The sequence below is a fragment of the Nanorana parkeri genome, unplaced genomic scaffold (assembly GCF_000935625.1).
Source record: "Nanorana parkeri isolate BGI_ZX_2015 unplaced genomic scaffold, ASM93562v1 scaffold171, whole genome shotgun sequence".
Taxonomy (NCBI): Eukaryota; Metazoa; Chordata; class Amphibia; order Anura; family Dicroglossidae; genus Nanorana; species Nanorana parkeri.
In genome coordinates this window covers 189,492-208,784 of record NW_017306439.1, presented here as the reverse complement: position 1 = coordinate 208,784, position 19,293 = coordinate 189,492, and the positions used below count along the sequence as shown (strand labels likewise).

Genomic DNA, 19,293 nt, shown 5'->3' with positions numbered 1-19,293 from the left:
AGGTCCTTCTTCTCCTGACTCGTCCAAGCATGGACTCCTCTAGACCTCTGACGGTATGCTGTGATATCTGGCACCAAGCCATCAGTAGCAGATCCTATAAGTCCTGTAAGTTGTGAGGTGCGGCTTCCATGGATCGGACTTGTTCCTCCAGCACATCCCACAGATGATCGATTGGACTGAGATCTGGAGAATTTGGAGGACAAGTCATCACCTCAAACTCCTTGTTGTGTTCCTCAAACCATTCTTCAACCATTTTTGCAGTGTGGCAGGATGCATTATCCCACTGAAAGAGGCCACTGCCACCAGGGAATACTGTGTCCATGAAGGGGTGTACTTAGTAACAATGTTTAGGTGGGTGGTACGTGTCAAAGTAACATCCACATGAATGGCAGGAGCCAAGGTTTCCCAGCAGAACATTGCCCAAAGCATCACATTGCCTCTGCGGGCTTGCCTTCCTCCCATAGTGCTTCCTGGTGCCAGCTCTTTCCCAGGAAAGTGACACACACACACCCGGCCATCCACGTGATTCATCAGAGCAGGCCACCTTCTTCCATTGCTCTGTGGTCCAGTTCTCATGCTTTTGGTGGTGGACACGGGTCAGCATGGGCACCCTGATCGGCCTGCGGCTGCACAGCCCCATACACAGCAGCCTGCGATGCTCTGTGTGTTCGGACACCTTTTTATCAGAACTAGCATTCACTTTATCAGCAATCTGATCTCCAATATCTCTTCTATTGGATCGGACTACACGGGCCGGCCTTCCCTCCCCACGTCCATCAATGAGCCTTCCCTCCCCACGTCCATCAATGAGCCTTCCCTCCGCATGTCCATCAGTGAGCCTTCCCTCCCCATGTCCATCAATGAGCCTTGCCTCCCCACGTCCATCAATGAGCCTTCCCTCCCCACGTCCATCAATGAGCCTTCCCTCCGCATGTCCATCAGTGAGCCTTGGCTGCCCATGACTCTGTCGCCTGTTCAGATTTTCCTTCCTTGGACCACTTTTGGTCGGTCCTGACCACTGCAGACCAAGAACCTTCCATAAGAGCTGCAGTTTTGGAGTTGCTCTGACCATCTAGTCATCTAGAATCACAATTTGGCCCTTGTCAAAGTCCCTCAAATCCACACACTTCTGCTTCCAACACATCAACTTCACGGACTGAATGTCCACTTGCTGCCAAAAATCTCCCCCCCCCCCCCCTCCCCGGGGTTTTTTTTTAAAATCCCCCCCCCCCCCCCCTTCCGGGTGTCATCATCCATGTTATTCACACTTCCCCTGGCTGTACACAGGCTTGGCCCATGTAGTGTGTTGACTTCATGTGGTGACCAGCAGACTGTTTACATCACGTATGCGAGGTCCAATCTGTATCAAACAACCTTTGTTAATAGGGTGCAGATTCCACACCAGTTTATATTTCACTTGAAACTGGCACAGTTTGAAGGTCTATCCGCTTGTTAATGTGGTGCACGTCACTCGCACCAGTTTGCTGCACCATTATAACGGCGGAAGAACCTTTTTAGTAATTCCCCTCGGTGTGTTTTAGCTGCAGAAGCAATAAAAACTTGGACAGATTCATAACCTTCAGACTTTGTGGATCACCAAAGCTTTGAGATCTGTGATATATTGCACGGTGGGCCCTCTCCGCCTTTGGATATTGCGCCGTCTTTATCACGGAGGGAAGTATAAATTGACCCGGGAATCGCGTTAATGTGAAGAATGGCCCTCAGATGGTAGTTGGGAAATGGCGGATCGTTCGCTGGACATAAGGATTTGGTAAAAAATTTGACAAACTGCGAGATTTAACACCTTGGAGAAAGCGTTCACTTAGGCCCTCAAATGCGAGGCGAGCTTATTTCAAAGTGCTCCGTCTCTTTCATCATGTCATCCGTTCCTTGAAATAGAGCTTCATCTCCCCAAAAAAAACCCCCACCTATAAATTGGGCTTGTAAAAGATAAAATAATCCCCACATATTGTCCTCATTTATCTGGGGGCTGAGGGATCGTTCTACTGAGTTTTCTCTGCTCCCCCCCTCCTCAAATCCCTTTCAAATATGTCTACGTTAGGAACAAAGGGAAGGTCAGGTTTAGTGTTTCACGGATCTCTGGAGCTTTCTTCTTACTCAGCTTTCCTTTTGAGCCTATTAGGTCCCTCGGAGGCCCGGTGACCTGTTTACAACTGCGGATTCCTCAAGCTAATACCAAGTTTTCATACGGATGAAGCAATTATTGTAATCATGTCTTGGTTTGTGAAAATCATTGCAGGAATCCCATTGATGGACTTGTTTCTTGAGTAGGTAACCGTGTCAAAGAGGAACTCCGGGATCAGCAGACATTGTCCTCGTATAAGATCTGTGTGTGTTCTTCCAGATCTGTACAAAACTTGGAGCTTCCTGTAATAAAGACCGCTCACTGCTGCTCTCTCTCCTTGTTCAGGGTGACTGGTCTGGTCTCCGCCCCTTCCTGCAATAAAGACCGCTCACTGCTGCTCTCTCTCTTTGTGCCGGGTGACTGGTCTTGTCTCCGCCCCCTCCTGCAATAAAGACCGCTCACTGCTGCTCTCTCTCTTTGTGCCGGGTGACTGGTCTAGTCTCTGTCCCCTCCTGTAGTTTTCTTTAGTATGCAATGTGTAACATACTGATTTCATCCAGCTTTATTGGCCAGTTCCTGTCTGCATGCACTCACTGCTCTGTCAGCTACACATCATTACTCTTGACCGGTTTCCTGGTGACGAATACAGTGGACCATGTTTACACAATGGGGGAGGAATTGATAAAAAAATTGGAGCAGACAGAATCTGGAGCAGTAGGCCATAGCAGCCAATCGGCTTCTTTCTTTCATTTTCAAACCTTAACTGAACACACTAAAAAGAGAAGCTTGTTGGTTGCCATGAGCCCCCCTCCCTCTGTAAAATTCACTCAGGTCTGGACCTCAGATGTACCTAAAATCCCCCACACACCGATTTGCTGTGGGTGATTTTAGCTTAGGGAGTAGATGTATGTACTGAAAGAGGATTATTTTTGCTTGTGGAGGGGAAAATTTGTTAGTTATAGGTGAGCTCTGCACTTTGTACGTTACATACTACTGACCCCTGCACTCTGCATTATTTCTGACCTCTACACTCTACGTTACATACTACTGACCCCTGCACTCTGCATTATTTCTGACCTCTACACTCTACGTTACATACTACTGATCCCTGCACTCTGCATTATTTCTGACCTCTACACTCTACGTTACATACTACTGATCCCTGCACTCTGCATTACAGTACTGAGGCCTGTTCTTCTCATTGCTTATTCCTGACCCCTGTACTCTGCATTGCTGACTCCTGACCCCTGCTCGCTACATTACTTACTCCTGCTCGCTACATTACTTACTCTTTACCCCTGCTCGCTGCATTACTTACTCCTTACCCCTGCTCGCTGCATTACTTACTCCTTACCCCTGCTCGCTGCATTACCTTCTTCTGACCCCTGCTCGCTGCATTACTTCTGACCCCTGCTCGCTGCATTACTTCTGACCCCTGCTCGCTGCATTACGTACTCCTGACCCCTGCACTCTGCATTACGTACTCCTGACCTCTGCTCGCTGCATTACTTACTCCTGACCCCTGCTCGCTGCATTACTTCTGACCTCTACACTCTACGTTACATACTACTGATCCCTGCACTCTGCATTACAGTACTGAGGCCTGTATTTCTCATTGCTTACTCCTGACCCCTGCTCACTGCATTACTTACTCCTGACCCCTGCTCGCTGCATTACTTACTCCTGACCCCTGCACGCTGCATTACTTACTCCTTACCCCTGCTCGCTGCATTTCTTCTGACCCCCTGCTCGCTGCATTACTTACTCTTGACCCCTGCACTCTGCATTACTTACTCCTGACCCCTGCTCGCTGCATTACCTTCTCCTCACCCCTGCTCGCTGCATTACTTACTCCTTACCCCTGCATGCTGCATTACTTCTGACCCCTGCGCGCTGCATTACTTACTCCTGACCCCCTGCTCGCTGCATTACTTACTCATGACCCCCTGCTCGCTGCATTACTTACTCCTGACCCCTGCTCGCTGCATTACTTACTCCTCACCCCTGCTCGCTGCATTACTTACTCCTCACCCCTGCTCACTGCATTACCTTCTCCTGACCCCTGCACTCGTCAGACCTTTTATACTTTGCTAGGTGTTCTAAACAGAAACCGTGCTGCACCCCGGTGATGTTTAATCTCCTCCATGCTGTCAGTAGATCTTCTCCTCTCCAGGGTTTCCTGCCCCCCGTAGTTATTGGTATATTTGAGGATGATTTCACAATGAGCGTGTTGTCCTCTTTGTTCATTTTAGGAAAACCTCCGCGTGTGGAGTTTGCTCCCATCAGTCCGCTCCACGTCGAATGTCTTGGCATTTCCACAGTCGAGTTTTCTCTCCGAATCCCGGGTTCTCTTCCAATGTCAGCGGCGATTTTTGCATGGAATAGTTGTATTTATTTTCCCTCCCCTCGCCCGGACGAGCGACAGCTGAACACTTACTAATAAGCCGTAATGAACGCGGACTTGTCGCTCTCTCCTCGTCACCCGCCGGTTTGGTCTTTTGAAGCTAATTGGTTCCATCCACTTCACACTCGTTTGCTTTGCCAATATTCATTTTCTCGTTCTGTGTACTGATCTAGACGGCGAATGTTTTATACACACGGCTCGGCGGGCAGCTCCCCGGAATGTTTTGTCTGCCAGAGAAATGTACATTCTAGACCGACGGGTGTAAATAATTTAATTTATTCGCGGGGGGAGGGGGGGATACTTATTTTACCGCCGGAGAATTGGTATTTTGTTTTCAAACCATTTGAAATAAATATTGCATGTGGAAATGAGTGCGGAATTCCTGCCTCATGTGGAATCCTGTAGGAAGCCCCCCCACCCCCCCTGTAGGGATGTCGTGTGGAGAATGTTGTGGTAATTAATCACACCGTTGTATTATGTTATGCGGGAATGTATGCCGCTACAGCAAAAGAAAACTTTGCTGATTGCGGGTCTTGTGTTTAATGAATACAGAATGCGTTGTGATTGGAGCTCAGTGGCGGCTTGTTGTTTCAAGAAAATGCTGCCCTGCCATCGTCCTCATGGGGGTAATAAAAGAGGGAGCGCAGGAAATGTGGAAGCCTTTCTTCCATGGCGGACGTCCACCAGGAGTGGCTTCGCTTTAATGGCGAAGAGCCGACTTTGATATAGAGGGGATTACCAAATCTCAATGTTTTCAATGCAGCAGAAACTTGGAAAATGACTCCGGTATTGTCCATGGCCTCCAATCCATTGTTATACAAACACTGTAAAAGTACCTGGCTGAAAGCTGAACTCCGGGGTAGAAACAGCAGCAGTGACTGGTATTTATTACAGGAGGGGGCGGAGACGAGACCAGTCACCCTGCACAAAGAGAGAGCTGCAGTGACCAGTCTTTATTATAGGAGGGGGCGGAGACAAGACCAGTCACCCTGCACAAGGAGAGAGAGCAGCAGTGACCAGTCTTTATTACAGTAGGGGGCGGAGACTAGACCAGTCACCCTACACAAAGAGAGAGCAGCAGAGCTGTGGGAGGGACCCAGCAGAAGCACCCACTACAGGAAACTACAGGAGGGGGCGGAGACCAGATCAGTCACCCTGCACAAGGAGAGGGAGAGCAGAGCTGTGAGGACCCAGCAGGCCCCTCCTACTACATGCCTGCAAAGCACTTCAACTGTGATGAATAAATGGCAGGTGCAATGTACCGGCTCCTGATGCCTGTTCCCCCAGCGTCACGTCCATACGGAGGTACTGACCTTCATTTATGGGGCTGGAGAAAATAAGTAACGTTTCTTCTCTGGAGATCCTGCCAGTAACAGCACTTCCTGTTCCAGGTTAATAACTAAGCCACGCCCTCGCAGTTAGCAGCAGCAGCGTTGTCACCCTGCCATGCATGTTTTTCTCCAGTTAGACTTGATGGGGAGCCCAACATCTATCAGATAGACTGCCCGCCGACCAATATAAGGAGCTCTTACGGCAGGCTGACAACGCTGCTGATTTGGCAGGCAATGGCTTAGCGCTCTAAGCCAGAAACAGGAACTTCTGTAACTGTCATGATCTCCAGTGAAGAAAATTTTTATCAGATTCACAAAAGAAATACTTTGAATACAGTGCGACAGGATGTCCTACATACAGAAAAATAGATTTAGCGATTTGCCCAGGAAGCAGTGAGGCGATCGTGTGTGTTTTATAGGACCATCTCCGATCACCTCTGGCTTCAGTAATTAACTCCATAGATGTCTATAGGACCTCTCTGATGATAATCTCTGGCCTCGGGACCTAGCCCCATAGACTTCTGTGGGACCATCTCCGATCATCTCTGGCCTCGGGACCTAGCCCCATAGACTTCTATAGGACCATCTCGGATCATCTCTGGCCTTAGGACCTAGGCCAATAGACTTCCATAGGTCTGGATCTATTCATCTCCAGCCTCAGGACCTAGGCCCATAGCTTTCTATAGGACCGTCTCCGATCACCTCTGGCTTCAGGAACTAGCTCCATAAACTTCTATAGGACCTCTCTGATAATCTCAGGACCTAACCCCATAGACTTCTATAGGACCGTCTCCGTTCTCCGGCCTCAGGGCCTTTCTGATAATCTCAGGACTCATAGACGTCTATAGAGCATTATGCGCAGTCAGGACATTGAAGTAGATGGAGGTAAGCATGCATCTTTGAAGGGTCGGTTAGGTCGGCGGAAAGGGACAATAATGATATGAGCCCTTTGTTATAAAGTGCACTTCTCCTTTAAGAACAATGTATTCTCCTCACATATTCCAGGGGAGACGGTTGTTTGTTTTATTTTCAAATCATTTCTCCGGATTAGTTTAAGTAAAATTAGATTTTTTTCTGCTCTGGAGACTGACATGAGCCAAGTAACATGTTGTTGTGTTGTTAGGCCTCTTTGTGTCCGCTCTATTGGAAACATGTTTGGTGTGTTTTGCCCTCTCGGAGGCACGCACGCAATGCTTTGATCCCGTCTCTTCTTTTCCAGATTCTGCTTCATCACAGTTGCTAAGAGCAAAATCTTTCTGTGACTTATTTCTGTCTCTTTGCAGATCCAAGTGCAGCCAGGAACAAGAAAAAAGGTGAGCGAGAACGACGTCCTTTTCCTTCATCTTATCATTTTCATATTGAAAAGCCAGATGGAGAGTTGTGTTCATTGTTAGGGGCCCTGTGAAGGAGGCAGCGTCACACATACCTGATCTATTGGCCCGTTTGTAGAAAATTTAAATCTGGTCACCGATCCTTCTGGCGCTTGGAATAGCTGGGCTCCAGGTGGGTTACTGTGGTTCCCAAGTATGGCCCAAGGTTCTGTGGTCCAATGTCAAAGTGCCCCACCCCACCCCATGACCCAAGAGCTGTGAACTACATCAGCAGCATAAGGTGCCCAAGAGTGGTCACCTTATCTACCCCTTGGCCCGGCCTTGGTGGTTACACCCGCCAACCCCTACGTCACTAATGTGGAATCAGCAAGAAGAACCACAGCAGCCAGTGGGGGGACCCGCTATTAAACCAGCTCAAGGAGTCGAATAGACTGGAGTGTGTAAATATGAGGACTTGCTAGACAGAATTACAAATCCTATGGCAATCCTCTGCACCCAGATGTGTGTTTGAACTGCGTACTTAGATGTTTGCCTGGAGTTCCGCTTCAGAACTTGTATACCTATTTCAGGTCAGTGACTCACGTGGTATTAAAGCCATTACATCAGCATGACGGCGAGCAGTGTTAACAGGAACATGTTTATTGGAGGCGCTGGACTCAACCTATTAGTAGGTCATGGATGAAGAGAGTTCATATGGAGGGAAGTGACTGCGGGGGGGGCTGCTTCATACCAAAACAGGGTGCCCCTAAACTAGCGGACCCAGGGTTCTAGAGTCTGAGAGCACCCGACCAGAGGTCCAAAAGTCCATAACTTCTAATATTTGTGCTTGCCCATAACAAAGACACTAAGAAACTTCCAAAATGTTCAGGTGTCTCAGGAACCTCCCCCCTCTTCATGGCTACAAAACCGACCACAAATAAGATGCAAAAAGGTTTATGTCACACTCTTCTGGATGTCTTGTGTAGCCCTGAAGAATGGGGGAGGACTTTGAGCCATCGAAAGGTGTTGGCAGTTTTTTGGTTTCTTTTTAAAGTGGTTCTAAACCCTCTGTTTTTTTGCCTAGTTTAAAAAAAAAAAAAAACGCCCTAACAGCACTTTACACTTACCTTGTTTTGGCTGTGCGCTCCCGTGCGAGAAAACGAAACTGCTCCGGCGGCCGCAAAGCATCTTGGGGCGGGGCATGCGCAGTTCGGATTCTCGGCCGGGAGACGAGCAGAGATGCAAGGTAAGTCTATGGACGCGTGCACCCGTATGCAGACACCGTGAGATCAGAAGTGCCTGCTAGCAGAGAGGTGGCAGCGCTGGATCGGAGTGCCGCCGCACCGCTAGAGGGACAGATGAAAACATCAGGAAAGAAGATCGGATTAAGAGACATCATTTAAGGTAAGTGCTGACATTAACATGGGGGGAGGGGAATAAAATGTATCCTTTAATGTCACTAAGTAAAGCTAGTAGACGATTCCGGACTCTTCTCCACTCTCCTTCAGTCTTCTCCACACTCTTTTTTTCTTCACTCTTCTCCACACTCTTTTTCTTCACTCTTCTCCACACTCTTTTTCTTCACTCTTCTCCACGCTCTTTTTCTTCACTCTTCTCCACGCTCTTCTCCACGCTCTTCTTCTCCACGCTCATCTTCAATCTTCTCCACTCTCTTCAATCTTCTTCACTCTTCTCTCTTCTTCGCTCTTCTCCACGCTCTTCTTCACTCTTCTCCACGCTCTTCAATCTTCTCCACTCTCTTCTTTCACTCTTCTTCACTCTTCTCCACTCTTAGGCCTTTGGTCTGGAACCCTCATTAGACTCCTTAGTATTTTTAGAAGTACAGATCGGCAGTGATCGCCTGAACACTTCCCTTACTACATGTTTCTGTTTGTAGAGCTGTGTATTGGCTCTGACAAGCAGAACATCTCCATCCTCCATGTGTCTGTGTATAAACGAGCCTGCTGTATGGAATTTCCAAGCTGGGAAGATTTATCTTTTATACACAAGGTTCTCTGCCATTGTTCATCAGGTTATGTTCTGATTCATATTCACAATGTAGACCAGAAGACCATTGTATGCTTTGTGTTCTGATATCTGCATTCCGTTGGTGTGTTTTTTGGACGTTTTTCACTCTGTCAGACTTTTTAGGGCTCTCCCACCGTTCATCTCTCCAAGGCCACCCAGCAATGGAATGTCTTCGGTTTGTTTGTGAAAATGTCCAACAATTAGTGACAGGATGATAAATGGTGTCCTGAACGTTGGGGTGGTCCAGAAGTCGGTGATCCGTCCCATAGGGCTGCAGACTTCACTGTTTACACATCAAACATTGTTCCTGCGGGTATATTGCAGATTAATTTGGGTTAATTACACACAAGATGAGTGGACGTTATTTTGTCATCCTTCTCGTTACATGTTTCTTAAATTCAGGTATTTAATGGGAAAAATCCTCCTTCTGGACTATTCTATGGAGTTTTTTTGGATCTGTAAATGTCTCATGAAAAGGGTGCAAATGATGAAGGGGAGAAAAAGTGTTTATGTAGATATACTATATGACCAGAAGTACGTGGACCCTCCTCCAAATGATGGGGTTCAGGTGTCTCCAGCTAAGGTTCTGGTAATCCTCCATCATACAAAGACATTGTAGACAATTGTGTCTTCCAGCCTGGTGGTCACAGTGTGGTGAAGACCCTTTTCTGTTCCACCATGACTGTCCCCTGTGTACAAAGCCAGCTACATGAAAACATGGTGTGATCAGTTTGGTGGAGGAACTCGAGTGTCCTGCACAGAGCCCTGACCTCAACCCGATAGAACACCTTTGGGATGAATTAGAAAGCTGATTATGAGCCAGGTCTTCTCATCCAACATCAGCACCTGACCTCACAGATGGGACAAATTCCCACCTACACCCTCCAAATCTTGTGGAAATCCTTCCCAGAAGAGTGAAGGATCGTAAGGCCACAAAAGGGGCAACTCCATATTAAGGTCCATGGTTTGGCTGATATGTTAGTAGAGCAGTGTGTGATGAATGTGTTTTGGGTGGTTGTTGGCGTAAGCTCTCGGGTTATCCTGATATGAAGCCTTTTGAGGAGCAATAAAACCCAACTCAAGACTTGATTATTTTTTTTTTCTCTTGAAGTTCTGTCCTTGACCACATTTGGATAATTTTTTCTCTTTTTAAGAATGTCATTGGGAGTGGAAAATGTAATTTAGTATGATTGTTTGTCCTTGTGACATCCAGTCTTGTGCTGGTGCTGTTAGAGGTGTTATCTGGGAGAATAGAAGGAGCCCTATTGGCCAGTGGTAGGGCTAGCCATTTGTTGCTCGATGCTTGTAATTGTTCCCCTTTATAACCCTCTAGGAATGTAGCTATTATTATGATTCTTATAGACTAAATACTGATTCTGTATCTCATGTATGCCCATGACACTTTTCAGTCAGCAAGACCGAGCCTGCTATGCTTGTAGTCACTGGCACATACAGAGAAGAGGTCACCCACATGCTGTGTTCTACACCAGGTTTGGCCATCTCCTTTTCCTCCAGTATAATAAGCTGCAGTTCCTTGTAACGCAAACTGTAATTATACGATGTGCCAACAATGTATTTTTGGCTGTCTGTGTCCAGGCAACCAGCACAATAGACCTTGTGCAGCCAAAATAAATTTTATGCCCATCATGGTCAGGACAGTTTATTGAAACTTTATGTAATCTAGATGATTAGTATTCTGTGATGGATTCCATCGCCGCTTCTTACCAAAAATGGATTTTTTTTCTGTGCCTTGGTCCTGGGAACCATCACAGTGGTAATGTATCAACAAGAGCATATAAGAGAGGTCCCGAAATTAAAGCCCTTTTTTTGTTTAATGTAACATATATACATTACAGTGGCAAACATTTGTGGACACCTGACCATCACACCTATATGAGTTTGTTTGACATCCCATATTGAACACCATGGCCAATAATATGGAGTTGCCCCCTTTCTGCTTTCTGAAGATATAACTGCCTCCACTCTTCTGGAAAGACTTTCCACAAAAATATATTTTTGGAGGGTGCCTGTGGGAATTTGTCTCATTTGGGAGGTCAGGTACTGATGTTGGATGCGAAGACCTGGCTCACAATTGGCGTTCCAATTCATCCCGAAGGTGAGATATAATAAATATGGAAATTAAGAGCACATGATTAATTGGGGAGGGGAGAGAAGAGGGATTAGAGGTTAATACACAATGGTTTTTAGTAAGGAATAATCACAGTAATTAGATATAAGCACACACAAGATCACGAACACTAGAAGGAGAGAAGGGATTTGGTTTGTTTTGGTTTCAGAATGGGTTTGAGAGAGTAAGGAGTTGGTCTGATTTGATATAATGGTATTGACACAAGATGCACACATAGAGGCACAGGTTTTATAAAACTAATTCTCTCTCTTAGGACCGTGTGTAGGAGAATGTGTGAGAGAGAGAGAAAGAAGTAAGAAGGGTGTGATTTATGCATATATGTAAAATAAGATATGTTTTAACCCCTTCGTGACTGACGACGTACAGTGTACGTCGCCAGCATCGGGGCTGTTTAAACAGACTCCCGGCGACTTTTGCCGCCGGGACTCTGTTTTGCCTCAGTCATGAAGGGGTTAATAAATAAGATATTTTATAGTAACATGTATGCATAGTCTAATGGAATGTGTACGTGTGTAAATTGTATAACCATGAAACAAGAATAAACATATATTAAACCAATTCATCCCAAAGGTGTTCAGTAGGGTTGAGGTCGGGTACCAGATATAGGATGAGAAGACCTGACTTACCCTCAGTGTTTCAATTCACCCCTAGCAACAAATGGCTACTCCTACCACTGGCCAATAGGGCTCCTTCTATTCTCCCGATCATCGTAGCTTTAGCACCACAACAAGTCTGGATGTCACAAGGACAAACAATCATAGTAAATGACGTTTTCCACTCCCAATGACATTCTTAAAAAGAGGAAAAATCATCCAAATGTGGTCAAGGACAGAACTTCAAGAGAAAAAGAAAGTGAGTCTTGAGTTGGGTTGTAATGCTCCTCAAAATGCTTCATATCAGGATAACACAAGAGCTTTGGCCACCTAGCACTCATAACACATTCATCACACACTGCTCTACTAGCATATCAGCCAAACCATGGACATTAATACAGAGTTGCCCCTTTGTGGCCATACCATTCTCTACTCTGGTAGAAAGGCTTCCCACAAGACTTTGGCGGGTCTCTGTTGGAATTTGTCCCATTTGTGAGGTCAGGTACTGATGTTGGATGAGAAGACCTGACTTAACATGAGTGTTCCAAATCACCCCAAAGGTGTTCAGTAGGGTTGAGGTCAGGGCTCTGAGCAGGACACTCGAGTTCATCCACACCAAACTGGTCACACCATGTCTTTATGGAGCTGGCTTTGTACACAGGGGACAGTCATGGTGGAACAGAAAAGGGTCTTCACCAAACTGGTCATACCATGTCTTTTATGGAGCTGGCTTTCTACACAGGAGACAGTCATGGTGGGACAGAAAAGGGTCTTCACCAAACTGGAAGATCACAATTGTCTACAATGTCTTTTGTATTCTTAAAACACAGCGTTATACCTACACCCACCACCCTTAATTCTCGCCCATATGAAACAGACATTAGAGTTCATGTCTTTATGTGATGAAGCATTACCAGAACCTTCACTGGACCTGAGCTCCATCATTTGAAGGGGTGACAACAATTTCTGGCCATATAAAGTATAAGGAAAGAGAAGGCTGAACAGATCCGGAGTCTGGTGCCTGTTTATTTTGGGGAGGTGGTCTGATGCCGGTTGGGTTTCTCTAGCCCAGAAGCCTGTATAGGTATGAGAACGGATGACACCATCAGTAGGGATCTACAACTCTTATTTAGCTGTAATGAGTACTCTTCATAATATACAGACCTCTCACGGCTGGTACAGAGTATATAGACTGTTTTTATGTGTGGTGTCAGGCAGCAGAAAGCAATACGTAAATATAATTCTGGGACTTCCATGTGATCAGATATTTGGCATCCAAAGATCACGTAATAAGATGTAAGGAAATGAGGTAACTTCATCATTACGTACTAATCAGGCAGTCCATCTCCTGAGCGCGCTTTGTCTCGGAGATTCATTTCAGATCTGAAAACTGATGGGAAGGTAGAACAGTCACCGTGTCTAAAAATAATTTTTCAGGACCTTGATCAGCTCCATCTTGTAACATCAGCGGCCAATCACAAGTGTGGTGTGGGAGCTCGATGTGATTAGATGAGGGCTGCAAATATTTGCTGTATTGTTAGATGTGATCATCATTGGCTCTTTAGAGTCATTTTGTAGTGAGTGTTCCGTGTATTCATCAGTTCTACGTGAGGCCCAACGCGCTGTGCCATCTTGGGGTAGGAATGTTGGAGTTCTTCTTCGGCGTGCCTTGTGATACCATAACTGACCGTTGTTTCTGATGGACAGTCGCAGTGTATTCCTGTAGATCTGGGATAGCGAAAGTTGGCCCAGCTCTGGGGAAACTACAAATCCCATGAGGCATTGCAAGACCTTCACAGCATAGGCATCACTTCCAGATGCATGGTGGGATTTGTAATTTCACCCCAGCTGGACGGCCAAAGTTTGGCTACACCTTCTTTAGAGGATCACTAGTCAAAGGTGCCCCTAGAAAGACGAAGGTGGTAGACTTGTAACATATTACATCAGGGGTGGAGACATTAATTTTGAATTCAGGAGCCAGTCTGTCCAATCCAGGAGTCAGCTCCATTAACCACAACCATAGAAAACCCTCAAAAGTTAGACGCCAGCTGTAATTTTTCAGGAGCATTGGCGACCTGGCTCCTGGGATCTCTCCAGCCTTGTATGGAGCAGTTTAAACTCTAAAGCTTCTATCTTTATTGTGAGTTAATCAATATTCTGTAGCTTTTCATCAGCTTGAGAATAATTGGACAAGCTGAGGGGGGGTGGGGGAGGGGCAGCACATAAAACCAGATTGCCGCCATGTCCAATTTCCAAACATGAAAGGGTCGGCTTTGTGTAGCTTACAAACCAGGGAGGAGGCAATCCAGCCATTGGCAAAGCCCCCTTAGAGGAACAATGTCTGCCCTCGGTTGGTCTGGTAGACCTGTGCATCCTTTTAGAAGGTGATGGAAAATGGGCACCATTGGTGATTCGACTGCCATTGGAATCACGTTAATGCACTTTACATTGACATGTTTTGCTGGCATCCATCTTGATTTTAGTGAGAAATGCATAAGGCAAAAAAACACAAAGATGTGAATCCAAACCCGACCTTACATGTAACCGTTAACTATAAAAGAACACTAGCCAGTAAAGTAAAACATGCCTTACGCCCGGCTTCCGGGGATCCCACCTAGGAGAGGGTGATGTTATTGGACCTTCTCCTGGGAAAGTACTGGAGAGGACTCTCATGAACTTTGGGCTCCTTAGCATCCCAAAAGGCAGGGTGGGGGGACGTTGTCACTCTAGGACAGGAAGGGTGTAATGTTCAGCTTTTTGCCTTCAGTAATACTTCCATGCTAGGAGAGTACCTGCAGTGTTGGTTGGATGAATGGTCGGTGATCTTCTGCTTGAACTAAAAGACTTCTATCCATTATTCATTTATTATCTCCCTCGGCCCCGTCTCTGCACTTTTTGCTAACGTTTTTAAAAATTTGTTCTTCTGAAGATCTTTCAAGTATATCCAAACTGTATCTTTTCAGGAAAGAAGGTTGGACCACCAGGACCCTCTGGACCACTAGGCCCTGCTGGCCCACCTGGACCTCCCGGGCCTCCAGGCCCTCCTGGAATACCAGGCATCCCTGGAATCCCAGGATCAAATGCAATGGGCCCTCCAGGACCCCCTGGACTACCAGGTCCCCAAGGGCCACCAGGAAATCAAGGACCCACTGGTATGGCACTTTTAAAGACTTCTTTTGCCTTTGATTATGATCTGCGCTAGTGTGCTGATTTTTTTTCCCCTCCCTTTTCTTGGTAGGTCCTACAGAGAAGGCCACCCCTAAAGAGACTCCGGTAAGCCCGTCTTTTATTTCTTGCTCTTGGACTAAAGCTGACTGTATATTTTTGTCTGATTCCTGCTGAACAAACTTGTTGATTTTTTTTGGTGGCAACACTGTTGTCACCAAAAGACAAAATCTTAATAGCAGCTCCTTGCAAAAGAAGAACTTTTATCCTTCCTCTCCGGTGGCCGTTGTCTCTCATCGTTGCTCCTTTGACCCTTCGCCATGGACTTTTCTAGGAGTGTTGGATGGCTGTGCCCCCTTCCAAGTGCCGCAGTTCCTTCCTCTGACTGCTACACCATGTACTGATGTAGGGGCCCAGAGATGGGGGGCACGGGCAGCCAACACTCCAGGAAGTATAGAAATCTGAAGAGTTTTGAGGGTTGTGGTCGGTGCTTGGGGTTTTTTGGGCATGGGTCGCTTTATATGGACCTGACCTAAAAGGTTACTACGGTAACAACGTTGCTGAACTAAACTTTGGGTACCTGTCTTTAAAGCTCATTTACGGGCAGTTGCCCTTCCCTTCCACACATCGTGAATGATGTTTTTGTACCTTATCATGTGATGCAAGAAGATCTACTCGGTGAAGTCTGCCATCTTGGTCCCTCACCAGCCCTCTTTTTGGGAGCTTCTAATCTAGAATTGTGCCCACACTGGCTGGTCACTGAAACTTCCCTCGTACTGATGTCATAGCTGAAGAGTCCTCTTCTGGATCCTGAGAGGACCCCACCGCTGGACAGCCAATAGGAAGGATCCATTCACACAGGCAGTGACATGGGCACCCAAAGAAGGAAGAGAGAAGACTCGGGACTGGTAGTAAAAAGGGTATTCATTTATTTTTGCAACGCCAGTGATCAATTAGAGGGGGAGGAGCCCTGGAGATCAGCTTTAAATCAATTACAATGATTGTGGCCCTCATGTTTAAGGGGTCTCCTATCCATGTGTCAGAAAGCGGGCCATTGAAGGTGTCTTTGTATCCCAGATATAAGTCTGATTTATAAACCTCCTCCGTTTTTATTTTATTGCTGACCTGGGAAAGAAGCGGTGATCATCGGTAAGCGTGTCTTCTTCTGACGAGCTCTGTCTGCTCCCCGTTCACTTCCAATTTGTTTTTTGGTCCATTTTCCATCTGTTTTCCATCAGCAGCTTGTTGACTTCAATGTCTGCCCACTTAAAGTGACGTCATTGGGAGATGCTGGAAAGTAACATTGGTTTACAAACAATCCTCTTCCTGATTTTACAGATAAAGAGAATATATATAATTACCAAATGGAAATAAAATATGAATATTCTAGATCACTGGAGAAGGGATAACCGACAGCTGACCCTTCCCCCCTCACATAAAGGCAAGCAGCTGATTGGTTGGCATGGGTAGCGCTTGTAACCCTGCAATGAGCACTACACGCCCTGCCAGGTCTTTTTGTGTCTGGTTATTAATGTGATTCTCATTGTCCTTCAACTTTACACCTTTAAACATTTATTCATCTGGTCATAAAATTATAATAATGGGTATTGTAATGGGAATGTCCTTCCTCATCATATATGTCTCATTTTCAGCCCGCCGTTGTCCATCTGCAGGGTCAAGGCTCAGCGATACAAGTGAAGAATGGTAAGAAATCAATGCCAATTATCGGGCAGTTTAAGTGCCCACATGTATGAATTCGGGTGGATTTGGTGCAGCCCAAGGAACATTCTGTGATCACTCTACCTGTAAATGGGAAATCTAACCAAAGCTGCAAATACACAATTGAGATACATACCAGACATGCAGAGTGATTGACTTCCATCTGTTACACTATCTGTTCCACTTCTGCAGTCATATTTGAGAATCCCTCTCTATGTTCTGTGTTCCCATTCACACAGCAGAATGAAATATAATGTAAAAAATATTTCTCACCTTTTTAGATGTTTCTTTTGTGGAGGCCTTTGTGCAGATTCCAGGCTACTCTGAGCAGTTTGAAGTAGAGGGACAGACTTCGCTTCCTCTCATTAACATACAATGCTTCCAAGTCTTTAACAAGACAGACCATGTTTACATCTAGTTTACAATTAATAAGGTGATCTGCCAGCACAGGACAGATGGGGTTAATTAGAATAAACATAACTTAGCCCGGCCCCCTCAACATTACATAGGGGGGGCAGATTGGGAGGATTTTTAAGCAAGCAAAAAGCACTTCAAAATGTATTCTGCAGACGTAGTTACGGAGGCGGTCCGTGACGGCAGACGTAGTTACGGAGGCGGTCCGTGACGGCAGACGTAGTTACGGAGGCGGTCCGTGACGGCAGACGTAGTTACGGAGGCGGTCCGTGACGGCAGACGTAGTTACGGAGGCGGTCCGTGACGGCAGACGTAGTTACGGAGGCGGTCCGTGACGGCAGACGTAGTTACGGAGGCGGTCCGTGACGGCAGACGTAGTTACGGAGGCGGTCCGTGACGGCAGACGTAGTTACGGAGGCGGTCCGTGACGGCAGACGTAGTTACGGAGGCGGTCCGTGACGGCAGACGTAGTTACGGAGGCGGTCCGTGACGGCAGACGTAGTTACGGAGGCGGTCCGTGACGGCAGACGTAGTTACGGAGGCGGTCCGTGACGGCAGACGTAGTTACGGAGGCGGTCCGTGACGGCAGACGTAGTTACGGAGGCGGTCCGTGACGGCAGACGTAGTTACGGAGGCGGTCCGTGACGGCAGACGTAGTTACGGAGGCGGTCCGTGACGGCAGACGTAGTTACGGAGGCGGTCAGAGACGGCAGACGCAGTAGGGGAGATGTTCAGAGACAACCTTGTCAATTGGAAGAAGATTTCCCTTTTACTAAACTGAGTAAGCACCTAGGTACAGAAAACCAACTATTGTGTGCAGGGGTCCTGAGGGCTGCACAATGAACACCAATGGGCCACTTGTCGGGCACTGGAGGGAGGGGGGTGCGGGGTCTGGAGATCACTGAATGGACGGTCTGGGTGAGGAAAGACGCCGCATTTTCGTCCATCATTCGGATTGAAGTGAATGTTCTTCTCTCACACAGACTTGAATGTTGCGGCCGCTCATGAATTGTACATATTTCTGTGCCGTGTATCTGTTGATGATCTGCTGTTATTAGGAACATGTACTGAGTGACGACGTTCTCTCACACTGAGATCTTGCAGGTGGAATCCTTCATGACTGGTCGTGGACGGCCATCAATCACAGGGTGTTCAAGCTGCACACTCGCAGCGGGGAACTGGAGGTGCTGATGGATGGTACCTACCTCATCTATAGTCAGGTAGAAGTGAGTACGGTCTTGGGCCTAACTCCTACTTTGGTGTTGTAATGGAAAATGTTCTGCATGTGAAACCTCGAAATGTATACAATATGTGGTCGCCTGACCATCACACCTATGTGAGCTTGTTGGACGTCCTCTTCTAAATCATGACCATTAAAACCCCCTTTTGTGTCTACCATCCTCCACTCTTCTGGAAAGGCTTCCACAAGATTTAGGAGGGTGTCTGTGGGAATTTGTCCTATTTGTGAGGTCAGGTACTGATGTTGAATGAGAAGACCCGGCTCACAATCAGCGTTCCAATTCATCCCAAAGGTGTTCAGTAGGGTTGAGGTCAGGGCTCTGTGCAGGACACTTGAGTTCCTCCACCAAACTGGTCACACCATGTCTTTATGGAGCTGGCTTTGTACACAGGGGTCAGTCATGGTGGAACAGAAAAGGGTCTTCACCAAGCTGACCACAAAGCTGGAAGAGCCCAATTGTCTACAATGTTTTATTTGAGATTTGATGGCCGTGGTTTTGGAATGGAATGTCCATACTGGTGTGATGGTGAGGTGTCCACAAACATTTAGGCCGTATGAAATAAGACAAAGTAAAAATATTTCCAAATTGACTTAAAGCGGACCTTCCCCCCCATGTATCCATTCAGGACAAACCCAGCAAATCCTGCATTGTCCTCGTCTCCCCCGCGTCCCATCCCGCCATCTTGGCTTTCTTTGTCATCGGTAGCCGGCTGTCTCCTGTAGCTGGCCCCCGATGACGCCACACCAGACGCATCTTCCTGGTCTGTGGGGGAAGCCAATGGCTCCTGGGGTACGTGACATCAGTATCTCAGGAGACTCTGGGTGACTACCGATGTCAGCCAGAAGTCTGGGGG

General features: G+C 46.8%; 1 protein-coding gene across 1 annotated transcript in view; it reads left to right on the top strand.

The window, feature by feature from the left end:
* The window catches only part of EDA (ectodysplasin A), a 48,469-nt gene that overhangs the window by 26,730 nt on the left and 2,446 nt on the right, over positions 1-19,293 (top strand). Inside the window, exons 3-7 of the mRNA XM_018554746.1 lie at positions 7,105-7,134; positions 14,865-15,053; positions 15,140-15,174; positions 16,719-16,770; positions 18,304-18,425. Of these exons, the coding sequence (XP_018410248.1) occupies positions 7,105-7,134; positions 14,865-15,053; positions 15,140-15,174; positions 16,719-16,770; positions 18,304-18,425 (428 nt within the window). The remainder of the gene's footprint in view (positions 1-7,104; positions 7,135-14,864; positions 15,054-15,139; positions 15,175-16,718; positions 16,771-18,303; positions 18,426-19,293) is intronic.